This window comes from Oxyura jamaicensis, chromosome 4, assembly GCF_011077185.1.
Source record: "Oxyura jamaicensis isolate SHBP4307 breed ruddy duck chromosome 4, BPBGC_Ojam_1.0, whole genome shotgun sequence".
NCBI classification, from domain to species: domain Eukaryota; kingdom Metazoa; phylum Chordata; class Aves; order Anseriformes; family Anatidae; genus Oxyura; species Oxyura jamaicensis.
The window spans coordinates 23,544,410-23,555,700 of NC_048896.1; the positions used below are offsets into that span (position 1 = coordinate 23,544,410).

The following is an 11,291-nucleotide window of genomic DNA, read 5'->3' on the forward strand; positions in this document are numbered from 1 at the left end:
GTGTCTCAAGTTTTCTTTATATACACACAGAGAAGCTAAGGTATTTCAGGCTTTTTATTGGCAGCTTGGAAGACACAGCATAAATTAATTTCCTGAGTTTCCAAGATCTGTTGTTATCTTGCATTGCATTCAACCAGTCTGTTACCTCTTCCTTTTTGGCCAAGTTCTACCTATATTGCTGGTTTTTAGATTCAGAACCCTCCCCTAACTCCACTTACAGAGTTTTTAGCCAAGTGAACTTGGTTAATATCCAACTGATTATATAAAGGGCATAGGAAGTGGTCTTTCTGCACTCTCAGAAGTGTAGCACATGAAACTCAGACCTCATTCACGCTAGAGATACGTAACACAAAGGCCCAGAACAGGCATAGACGGACTGCTAAACCTGTAGCAGCAGCATGCCACTTAATAACCCATTACAAGAGATCTCTGGCAGCAGGCTTTGGCTTTTGATCCCAGACCAAACGACAGCACAAAGGAATGCCTACAGCACAATGCTCTCTTTGGGTGCCATTACTTTTGGTAATGACTGCTACAGTCCCTTCTCATAATCCCTTGCAGTCACCACCCAGATCCCTTGCAGTTCCTTTCATGAGTGCCATCAGGCTTTCTTTAAATACCCAGCTATTGTAATATATTCAATTTCTCTGTACAAAAGAGGGAGATCAGTAAAATAATTACAAAATACAGTAAACAGAGCAACCGCCGCAGATTAGTAAGTTTTAGCTAAATACTAAAATGTGGTCCTTTAAGTCACATAAAAGTCCTGATCATAACGTCCATGGAAATGTAAACTTGAACTCTGATCCCTTTTTAGTAATATAGCCCAGCAGAAGTGGCAACATTTCAGGCTTTCCCCTGACCACCTCCATCAGATTTTCCAGAATATCCTTTTCCTGTAAAGTACGTATGATATTATGACCCAAAGAGTTGTTGCGATGAGGTTTTGAGTCAGGTGTTCCGCGTGGGATTGGCTGTCTCGCATCTTCCACTTGAAAGGGAAGTAGTCTTCAAACACTTCATGTCCGATGTAGACCAGGATGGAGTTCATTCCTGAAAGTAAGCACAGGTCACACCATCTGAAAGAGGAGGTACGAGCTTGCTTCCGAATAAGCAGGCAGAGGCATGCCAGGCTTAGGAAACAGAGTGGCACTGAGACAACGACAGCGCACAACAACTCTGCTCCTTGCCCCGAGGATGCTACTACGCATGTGTCTTTGCTTTCAAACACAGACTGAGGGGTTCACCCCTCAAAAGGGGTATTGAAAAGGAACACCGATAACCTATATGCTAAATTGTAAATATAACCAGATTAATGCTCCTGCAATTTTAATGACAGGAATAATCAGTTTTTGTCTTCAGATGGTTGACAACTTATTTGGTCAGACCCATTGCCTTTCCAAACAAAGGCTGACTGCCCTTCAGGGCTCTGGGATTTCTGGTAGGAGATGTGATACCATGCCATCACCCTACTCATCTTCCTGTCCAGATACCAAAGCTGCAGAAAGGTTTCCTCTGCTGTGGGTTCACATTCTGCCCTCACATGTTTGTCACGAGCCCAGTGTGGTCAAAGCCACAATGGGATGCTTTGGGAGACCAGCTTATCTAAAAACACAGAGACAGGACCTACGCGGCTGCCCAGGGGATTTCGTCTTCCAGATCTTCAGAAGTGGTATTGCTCTGCTGACAGGCCTTTGAGTTTCCCACTATGTTAGCTAAGTCTCAGCAATCCTTTCCAAACCAACTAGGAGCCAGCTGTGGTATTTTACTTGGTGCTAGGCAGCTGTTCCCTGGGACCCGAACTCGAGACCAAACTCAGAATAGTCATTTGGCAAGAGCAGCTTCCAGCCCTTGTTTAAACGCTGGCAGCTCATCTCTCAAATTTCTTGCCCAGTCTCCAATTCCATGCAAAAATTTGTCTCAACTTAATAATTCTGGCCTCCTTCAGGGTACCTCATTCAAAATCCCAACTTCTTTAAAGATAAAGGAAGTGCAGAAAACATAACAGGATAGTTCAGAAAGAAGAGGAAGAAATATGTTTCCTGCTGTGATTTTACTGACCTGGGTAGAAAAATGGAGCACCCGACCACAGTCTCTTGACATCCACAAGGTAATATATCAGTAATAAGAGGATGAAGGCGAAGCAGCTCATGGTTGTCACATATGACGTTGACCTGCACACATTTTCAGTAGAAAGGTTAGACAATTATGTGAGGCTTTCAGTTCTCAGTATAAGGAAGGAAAAACATTCTCCTAGGTAAAAATAACATTTTAACAAAGTCATACTAAAAGCTCTTTCTTTGCTTACCATAAGTTCTTGTTTATGGGAATAAACCCTTCTTCTTTAGAACATTTTGTCAAGATAGCGGAAATAATTCCCTGAAATAGAAAATTGCTGAAGTTTATAAAACAGCTGCAACGTATTTCAGAAAGTTTGTGACGAATAAAAATATGTCTATTAGAGAGCCATCCAGTGATACTTAGACTGTGCTAAGTGAAATAACTGACTTACCATTACTATGCTCCATATAAAGAACCGACACAGAATCTGTTTGTGCTGGTCTCTGTAGGACAAGATAATTTTTCCAGCCTAATATTAACAGAATACAAAAAAAATGAATTAAGTCCTGTAAACGTAACTACATGTTGAGAGCCAGGTGTACTTGCCACTAGCTACCTGTGCTAAAGCAAGGAACACCAGTAGGGTTTACATCAGCCAAGCGTCTGAAAAGCTCAGAACAGAAACTGCAAAGAATCTACACAGATGGGGGAAAGACCTAACTGCAACCCACTAAGCAACAGAGGTACACCTCCTCTCCCTTCCCTACTATAGGGAAGAATGGGATGAGCAGTTTTGATAGGTTAGCCTGAGGTGAGAGCTACCCTGTGTTAAGTTGGCCTGAGAGCACTGCTCTAGAAAAGCTTTTGTTAGAGCCAATCTCAGTCATAAATAAAGCACGTTGCCTCCCCACTTCCAAGATTCCTTCAAACCTTTACAAGACACAGCCAGAAAGAAAAGAGGTACCTGCAGTCCCAGAAACGCCATAAGAATGGTATTTATGGTCCCCAGGATCCCTTCGGGATCATATGGCATTGTTGTTTGGTAAATCACCTTGAAGAGAGAACAATTACTTACTAGAGGACACTCAAGCAACCCGTCTCCTTTCTTCTCCACTCCCCCCACAGCACACTTGTCTTTCCCAAGCCTCCCCTGACAGCTGCACTTGGTGGTAGCCTGCAACTTCATACTGCAAACCAAAAGCTACTTACACTAGAAGAGGGATGCTGATATATATGGTTTTCTCCAAGAATCAGACGATCAATGTAACCAGCTGCTCCTCCAGTGCAGTTAGGGTAGTTTCCAAAATCTCCGATGCCCCCAGGACCAAGATAGCCCCTGGGACGGAAACAAACAGGTTACAGCACTAAGTGTTGGCACTCTCCACCTGAATTGCAGCTGACCACCAGCCCAGCACAGTAAATGCTAGATGTTTTCCCTGGCCAGAGGCACACAGGTACTTCAGTACCAAAGTAAAGTAAGCTTTTTAATATGATAAATGCTTTCCTTGAGCCTGCTGCCCTAAAAGCTTTCCTCTTTGTCCTTTCCCCATGACTAAGAAAATATATTTTCTACCTGGCCGGAGGAAAACAATTTGATGCCCCAGAGAAAGCAGTCTGAGTCTTACCTGGGACAGCCTGGCACGGGTAACAAAAAGGTCAGGCAGAGCCAAATCACTTCTAACATCAGAATGAAAATCCACTGGGGCCAGTAGGGAAGAATATCCTGCAGAGCAGGACATGACATCTCCTGCATGAGACGAAGGGAAGGGGGAACATTAACTGGCAAATAAGAAAGATGCCTTTGGGGACATCCTGTACTTCCTGACAGGCAGTTCCCCAGATACAAGAGGGAGCTGTTGTTGCAGAGCTGGATTCTGCCAATGGACCTTTCATTTTCATAAATGATTTCCAGACACTTAGTTATCTGGGGGGGGTAGGAGAGGGGAACAAACCAGAACAAAAGCCCACAATGTTTTTCAGCTTGGAAAATGTCGAAAGGAATTTTGATTCATGAGCAGAAGAACAAAAGCCTTTTGGGAAAACAGACTCCAGAAAAGCCAAAAAGCAGTATTACTTTCCCCTGCTGTGAAAAACCACTGCCAAAATTAACTGGACAAAACACAGGCCACAGGACTCAGCAAAGAGATGCCTGTCTCTCGGGTCCCTTGGCAATGGAAAGTCATCAAGAGTGCCTGGGAGTGCCTGCTTCTAAGCACCATCAGCATGGATCAGTGAAATCCTCAAAAAAAGGAAAATTAGATGTGATAAAATGCAGAGCAGGACACTGAAGGGTGCACGTTCCCTGAGGCTTTCACCAAGCCATGCCATGCAACACATCAGAGAAGACGTTACGTTTTCTGTTGCTCCCAAACACTACTCCAGTATCATCTGTCACCTCCCCGTGTAACTCACCAAGGTCCCACTGTCAGCCCCAGCCCTTGTAAACAGGAGTTCGAGAGCAGCAACCACCAGGTACGTCAGTCCCAGCCGCTGGAGCACCCCAGGGATGCGCAGATTTTCCCAGGACACTGGAAAACATACATGCAATGTGAAAGAGGGGCAGACATGGGCTCCAGTGTAAATATTTGTATCCTTAAAAATAAGTTACCCTTCCTCATGCAGAGCTGAGAGCCATGGTGCCCACAGGTAGGTGGGACACCTCCACTCCGCCACCCCATTTTCTGTAAAATACAACCCTGGGAAAGTCAACGCTAAGATGACAAACAGTGCCCAGCACAGGGATCAAGAGATCCGAGATCCTGAGAAAATGGTGTCAGTCTCTTACAGGGTGAGATGACTTTTACAAACCCCTATTTTAGTTTAACATTTTTAAAAGCGTAACAGAGAAGCAAACTGGCCTGTGTTAGCTGATCAGGTACTTCTGACAGTAAAACCTGGCAGGAAAAAGTCTACAACGCAGAACTGAACAGCACTCTACAGGACATCATTGATCTGTCCCTGTTCTGATGGTCAGTACAGCAAGGCTCTGTTTTCTCATCAGCCTGGCCCTACAGTTGTGGAAAACGGAAAGAAGAGAGCAAGTTGCACTCACGTGGCCCAAGGCAGTAATTGGGATTCACAACTATGACTCCCAGCAGGATTAGCAGAAAACTCCTCCAGAGGATTTTCCCCAGCACCTTCTGCTTGGAACTTCCCCACCTCAGCATGGAGCTCAGTGACAGTGATATCGACGTGCCCATAATGAACACAAACCTAGAGAAGAGAGCAGGTGGGAAATGGGGCAGGGAAATATCACACATGTACAGCAGCAAACGCTAACACTCTCTAACAGAGTAGCCCACATTGGCCCAACAGACATCTGTGTGCCCTGAGTGAAACTGGACAAATCCATCTCTTCTGATTGTGAGGAATTTCTAGACAGAGTTTGCACAAAGGGGCCTTTCCATCTCCTTTAATGCCCACCTGGGACAAAAAAGTTCAGGAAAGCAATGGCCTTTCTGCAGTAATGTATAAATACACCACCAAAATATTACATGACCTAAAATCAAATTAACATCTTCAGAGGAGTAAAGCACAAGCTGCAAAATTATGATTTGAATTCAGAACTGACCTGCTCCTCCTCTCTAGCTTAGGCACACAGTCCCAGTCCAGCTCCCATCTCCAAGAGTAACCACAACCAGCGCGTATTTTAGAGAAGCATGCTAGGGGCAGATGGGATAATTGCTCCCCAGTGGAACCATTATCTGGTTATAGAGAGATGAGCTTAATCTAAAATTCCCTTGACTATTTTATCTCCGGATACACTTATTATCCATATTCATCATCAGTCCAAGCTTTGAATGTTGCCAGATAAACAGCCTTCAACACAGCGGTGTGGCAGTGGGCTCCATGGGAATACTGCACTTCCACTGGCAGCACAACCCCAGGCTTCCCACTGCCACTGCACGGGGAAAGAAAGGAGGATATGGGGCAGCCAAAGGCACTCGGCTCTTCTACTGGTTCATAAAGACCCTGCTGTCATCAGGAGGGGCTAGCTCCCATCAGCTGTTAAACACAAATTCACTCCTCCAAGTCCACTTCCACATGGAGGCAAGGTGCATGCAATGTTCCCTTTACAACCCTTAACATCACTGGACATACTATTCTTCAGGAAGACCTACCATGGAAAAACCAGATCTGCCACTGTTAATCCTACAAAGAAATAAGAAGGAACACATTATTTACCTCAAACCTTCCCTAAATTTTAACAGCATTACTGTTGAGTTTCCAGAGGAATTGCTGGCTGCTTGCAGTTATTTGATGCCCTAGTATCTAAACACTTTATAAGCAAAACTTACAAAGAGCTAATCATCTTGCTTCAACACTTTTACCATTCTTCAAAAATAGGGTCAGAACTGTGTCTCAGGAAAGGTTTCAGGGATGGGATCCCTGCTATTCTCCACTAGGGCAACACGCTGCCTGACCCCTTCCCCATCAGCTTGCCAAGGGCGGCGTTATGTTTGTAGAGCACCAAGCACCGTGGGCTTGGCCACAGTACTAGACTGTTTAATGACTGTGGTTCTTAACAAGAAAATGTAAAGATCTGTAACCTTTTAAGTTTTGACAGTTTCATATTGTGATTTGATATTATCCCGTCATTGTGTGTATTGCTTCTCCCTGATGATCCAGATACTGTGTTCACGCAAAGTGGCAGAGCATCCTAGTCTTCAACTAAGCAACAACACATTGCAGCAGGTAACCGTATCTAGGTGTTGCTGTAGCTAAAACACAAGTTAACTGCCTCAGTTGTACTTTACCATTCCAACTCTCGTGTTTGAAGAACCAGTATTTTCCTCCTCCGTAGTTCACAAACACCATAATTATAAGAGAGAGCCTAAAAAGACAAGAAAAACAAACTATCACGTTGATTAAATACATATGTATGAACACACAGCTAATGCTTACCCCATTAAAACATTCTTAACTGTGGTATCTGGTTTATTTTATTTTTAAAGCGAGATTATGTACAAGGCTTCCAGCTTTGCTGAGCAGGAAGCAGCATATCAATCCTGGGTGGTGGTGAACCGAAGTTAACTCCTTCACACGGTGTTTTCACACAACGTATGTTGCTCTCTTCCACCCTGAACCACAACTTCAATGTTTCCTCAAACTAGGTCAAAGGCAAAGTGTTTCGGAAAGCCCAAGAATTGAAACCTTGGTTATCATCTGAGTAAAACAGATGCGCTTGATCTGTCTGTCGCTCTACTAAGTATTTCCATACAGTCAATCCTTCATCAGAAAAATCTAATTCCCCTTGGAAGGGTTGCTTTAGGGCAAATCTTATGCTCACCCTCGGAATGTGTCCAGGGAACGCAGGCGCTGGCGAGAGGTCACACTCCACAAACGCGGGGCAGGATCACTGCTAATGGAGTCCGTTGTGTTCGGGGATCCCAGTTCCTACAGGAACGAACCAGACACATGAAGGGCAAGTCATCAGCTGCCAACGGAACAGGGGTCAGCAAACTGCAAAGTTTTGCATACTGTGTTTGTCTTTGTTGTCCCCATCTTCTTCTTCTTTTTACTCCCCTCTTTGCTATTTCTGATCTCCTAGTGGCTCCCCTGTGTTGCAATATTTGACAGAAAAATGAGATGCTCCACACTACCTTTGACCAGGGTGGAAATAATAATCCACTGAAAAGAGCCTGTGTTTGAGACTCATGAGAGCTGGGTACAGTCCAAATCAGCCACAGACTTGCTGACACTGTGAGTGCTGCTTTACAGCACACCTAAGCAGATCCAGCTGCTGACTTTCATCACCAGGATCAGTCCCATCCCACTGCATCGGCACTTGTCTGACACTTCAGAGACAAGTTTAGAGAGCTAAAGTGGCAGAAACTGAATCCTTTTAAAAGCAGGACTGGCTGCTTTCCAGTCCAGTTCCCTAAACCACTCTGATCAGCTCCAATGACAGCTGAAAGAAGCAGACACTGCTGTAACACAAATAATCAGAGGTAAACAGCTACAAGAATTGCTGCAGAGCTCTGCTCGCATCTCTTTTGCCTCCAGGCAGGTTTGGACCTCCTGGATGTGAGGCCCGGACAGCAACAATCCATCTACATTCTAGTGCAAAACATGGCCCGCAAAAATGCCAGCTCTAGGGCAGCCAGAGAGGTCTTAGGTGTAGCTCCTACCAAAATTCCTGTTGTGCTGCAAGCAAACACAGAAGTTGGCCTTGCCCTCATATTGCTTGTATCAGATGGGGACAATGTTTTCACTGACACATTTCCTTCCAGGAGACTAAAGAGGGCAGAAAACTGGATGTTCAAGACTTGCAAGAGCTCTGCTAGAAATCCATGAACCTTGTGTGAAAACCCTGCTCAGCACTCTCTGTTGAAATAAAATTGCCTGTCTGGTACCAGTGTAAGATTTGCCAAAGGGAACACACATGCAGGGAGAATGACTGTTAATAAAAGAGTCCCCAGATGCCCAGATAGCACGTGTTACTCTGAGGCAGGAATACTACAGAATGTAAATTCGGTCACTCACAGAATTAATGAGACGATCAGTTTCCCTAGGGTTCAGTTTCTTGTAAACCCAGTTTCTGACTGGATCAATTCTGAAAATTAGTAACAGTTTTAAAGACAAAACAAAACAAAAGGTACTTTACAGTCAATTTCATCTTCATTTCAACTTTTTAGCAGCGTATATCAAAAGCTGGGACAGCCTGTATTCCTGTTTTCCCAGCTCACATGTGTAACATTGATACGAAGGCAGTACCTGTGACCCCAGTTAAATCCAGCTACCCAATGACACTGCCACAAGCTCAGGTTTGGGGCCTTTATTCTCAGGTTGTTCACAGGCAGGGACAACTCACGTCACTCAGTACAACAGGACTAACAGCTGCATCTGTTAAAGATGCTTAGGTCCCATGGACTTGTACTGCCACTTCTGGGCTATGCCCAGGAACAAGTCACAGAGGGTGAGGCCGGGTGTGTGTCAGCTTATAGCAAATGTCAGCTGCTCTTCAGCAACTGCTCTGCACATGAGCTAGCATGGCTGCAAAATGCCTCTTGAGAGAAATCACATGGCTTTTTACTTATAATCCCTATGGACAGCTACCACAGATTGACTTGTACGTGGCAGCCTGACAGCAGGGTCTGATCTGCAAGCAAGGACTTCAAGGTGCTACCACACCAGGATGCTTACTTTTAAACTGGTGGCCCCATTTCACACATGAGGAGGTGTTACAGTGCTGTTCACTTACTTCATAACAAGGCGCCAGATGATCAGGATAGCAAGGATCCCCATATAGACCAGGAAAGCAAAGAGAATAGCTACACGAAAGAGAGAAGAACACAACTCTGTATCTTGTACACCACCACCATTCAGCAGCCAGGATTTGGCCAAGCGTGACATAAACATGACAACCAGCCCAATCCACCATCCATCACGCCACTGTCTCCACACAATACATGTCCCCAACCTGAGACCGAGACAGAAAAAAATGAAACAGAAACAGGCTGGTGATTAGTGACTGCAAATTTTGGCATAAAAAAAAAGGGTAAATGAATCCATGCTGCATCACAAGGCAGTGGTGAGGAAAGAGCTGATGTGCCCTAAGTTCTAATGAAGAAACTAGGAGTTTAGAAAGCCTCAACGTGAAGAGGACAGGAGAGGCTGAATTTGCAAGGACAGAGGATTTTTCTTTCTAGTTTGAGAACTGGACAGAAGTGTAACGTAATGCAAAGGAAAATAATGGAAAGAGACACAGGCGAGAGTTTAAAACAGCCCTGGGAAAAAAAAAAAAAAAAAGGATGAAAAAAATCAAGACATCAGGTTTAAAATTAAAAGCACAACAAGAAGCAGAAATCCAAACACTGTATGGCTTGTTTCCTGTTTTGTGAGACAGGACAGAGGGAAGAAGAACCAGGATCCTGTGTACGTTCAAAAACATGCAGGGAAAGAGGAACTAACAATGAAAACATCTCCCTCTTGGACAAATAACCCCCAACTTTTCTGGGCTAATCCCTGCTCCAAAAAGGTTGTGGTCATGCAGTGCCTTGCGCAAAGAGGCCTGACACTGGCCTTGAGGCTGGGATATAAAACATAAGGAGGCAAAATGCGGAGAGAAGAGGAGCAGGCCCATGACACATCTTCAGTAAAGCATGGCTGGCTACACAGGGTTTTTAGGAAGCAGGGTTTGCTGTGAGACATGCGGGTTCTAGAATGAAAGGGGAAAGCAGAACATTACATACGGAGGTAACTGTTGATGGGGCCTTCATTGATGACTATATCACAAGAAACTGTTTTGGTGCTCGTGCTTAGGGTCTTTATCACCAGGGAATAATTGCCAAATTCTCCAAAGTGATACTGAATCCTGCAAAGGATAAAATAAATGAAATTTGCTTGGCTATTACCACTACGTGCGGATACTGCAGTGGTACACAGGGGGCTGTAAGCCAAGCATTACCCTCCCCTAGCCCAACACATGCACTTCTCCCTCTGGCGTCACCCATCTTCCTGAACCACCTGGTTTTGTGCACAAAACCAGGCTTTGGTGCAGGCTGGCCCCACACGTAGAGCTCTGGTCCCTACTTGTGCCTAGACCCGTTATAGTGTGCCCAGCCAGCAGCGTGGCAGGGGGATGGCTCAACTCCAGGTCTCAGCAGCCATGAAAGAGGTGAAGGAGCCGCACCGCTGGAGGAACAAAAACCCAGCCAGCAAACCAAGACCCACAACGAACTAGAGGCTGGACGGCGGCGTTCCCGGGGGCTGCGCACATACTTGCAGAGCTCGCTGCCAGCCAGGGAGCCGTTGAGCAGCAGGCTGAGCGGGTGCTGCGTGTCCACCACCACTGCTTTGCCCAGGCCCCTGTCTCTCGGTGGGATGTCGGCCAGGAGCTGGTAGGAGCACTGTGAAGGAAGGAGAGGGTGAGGAGCAGAAGAAGAGGGCACGCCGCGGGGCGGCCACCAGCCAGCCATGCCCGCTCACCCTGTGGCAGGCACCGCAGCGGGCGAGCAGGAGGCCCTGCTCGGGCAGCTCGTTGCGGACCAGCAACAGGGCTTGATCCATCCTGACCCCCGGAGGCCTCCACCGCTCCGCAGCCCCCCACCGTGAGGAGGAGGAGGCAGCGGCAGCGTGGCCGTCCCCGGGCGGCTCCGTGCTGCCCGGTGCCAGCAGCAGCGCTCCCAGCGCCGCCGCCACGGCCGCAGCCAGCGCCGCCGCCATTTTGTGGCCGCCCTGCACCGCGCTCCGCCGCGCTCCGCCCCGGGGCGGCGCCGCCGCCGCCG

The 11,291-nt window shown here is 46.3% G+C and overlaps 1 protein-coding gene across 1 annotated transcript; it reads right to left on the minus strand.

Annotated features, from left to right (window-relative positions):
* Positions 1 to 41: 41 nt before the first annotated feature.
* On the minus strand, positions 42 to 11,243 carry HGSNAT (heparan-alpha-glucosaminide N-acetyltransferase). The gene is made up of 17 exons (XM_035324717.1): positions 10,993 to 11,243; positions 10,786 to 10,913; positions 10,257 to 10,378; positions 9,266 to 9,335; positions 8,548 to 8,617; positions 7,352 to 7,458; positions 6,819 to 6,895; positions 6,183 to 6,213; positions 5,114 to 5,274; positions 4,474 to 4,589; positions 3,687 to 3,808; positions 3,271 to 3,397; positions 3,026 to 3,112; positions 2,513 to 2,590; positions 2,309 to 2,379; positions 2,062 to 2,174; positions 42 to 1,053 (listed from the first exon to the last, which is right to left on the minus strand). The coding sequence occupies exons 1-17, from the start codon at positions 11,227 to 11,229 to the stop codon at positions 872 to 874; spliced, it is 1,899 nt and encodes a 632-aa protein (XP_035180608.1). The 5' UTR covers positions 11,230 to 11,243; the 3' UTR covers positions 42 to 871.
* Between the last annotated feature and the right edge of the window lie 48 nt (positions 11,244 to 11,291).

Bases quoted from the DNA above. Each gene is read 5' to 3' on its own strand.
- HGSNAT (XM_035324717.1), bottom strand. From the start codon at position 11,229: ATGGCGGCGGCGCTGGCTGCGGCCGTGGCGGCGGCGCTGGGAGCGCTG. The intron at 10,379-10,785 runs GTATGTGCGCAG...TATCCTTTGCAG, and splicing joins GCTGGCAGCGAGCTCTGCAA to GATTCAGTATCACTTTGGAG. The intron at 3,398-3,686 runs GTAAGACTCAGA...TTTCCGTCCCAG, and splicing joins CCCGTGCCAGGCTGTCCCAG to GGGCTATCTTGGTCCTGGGG.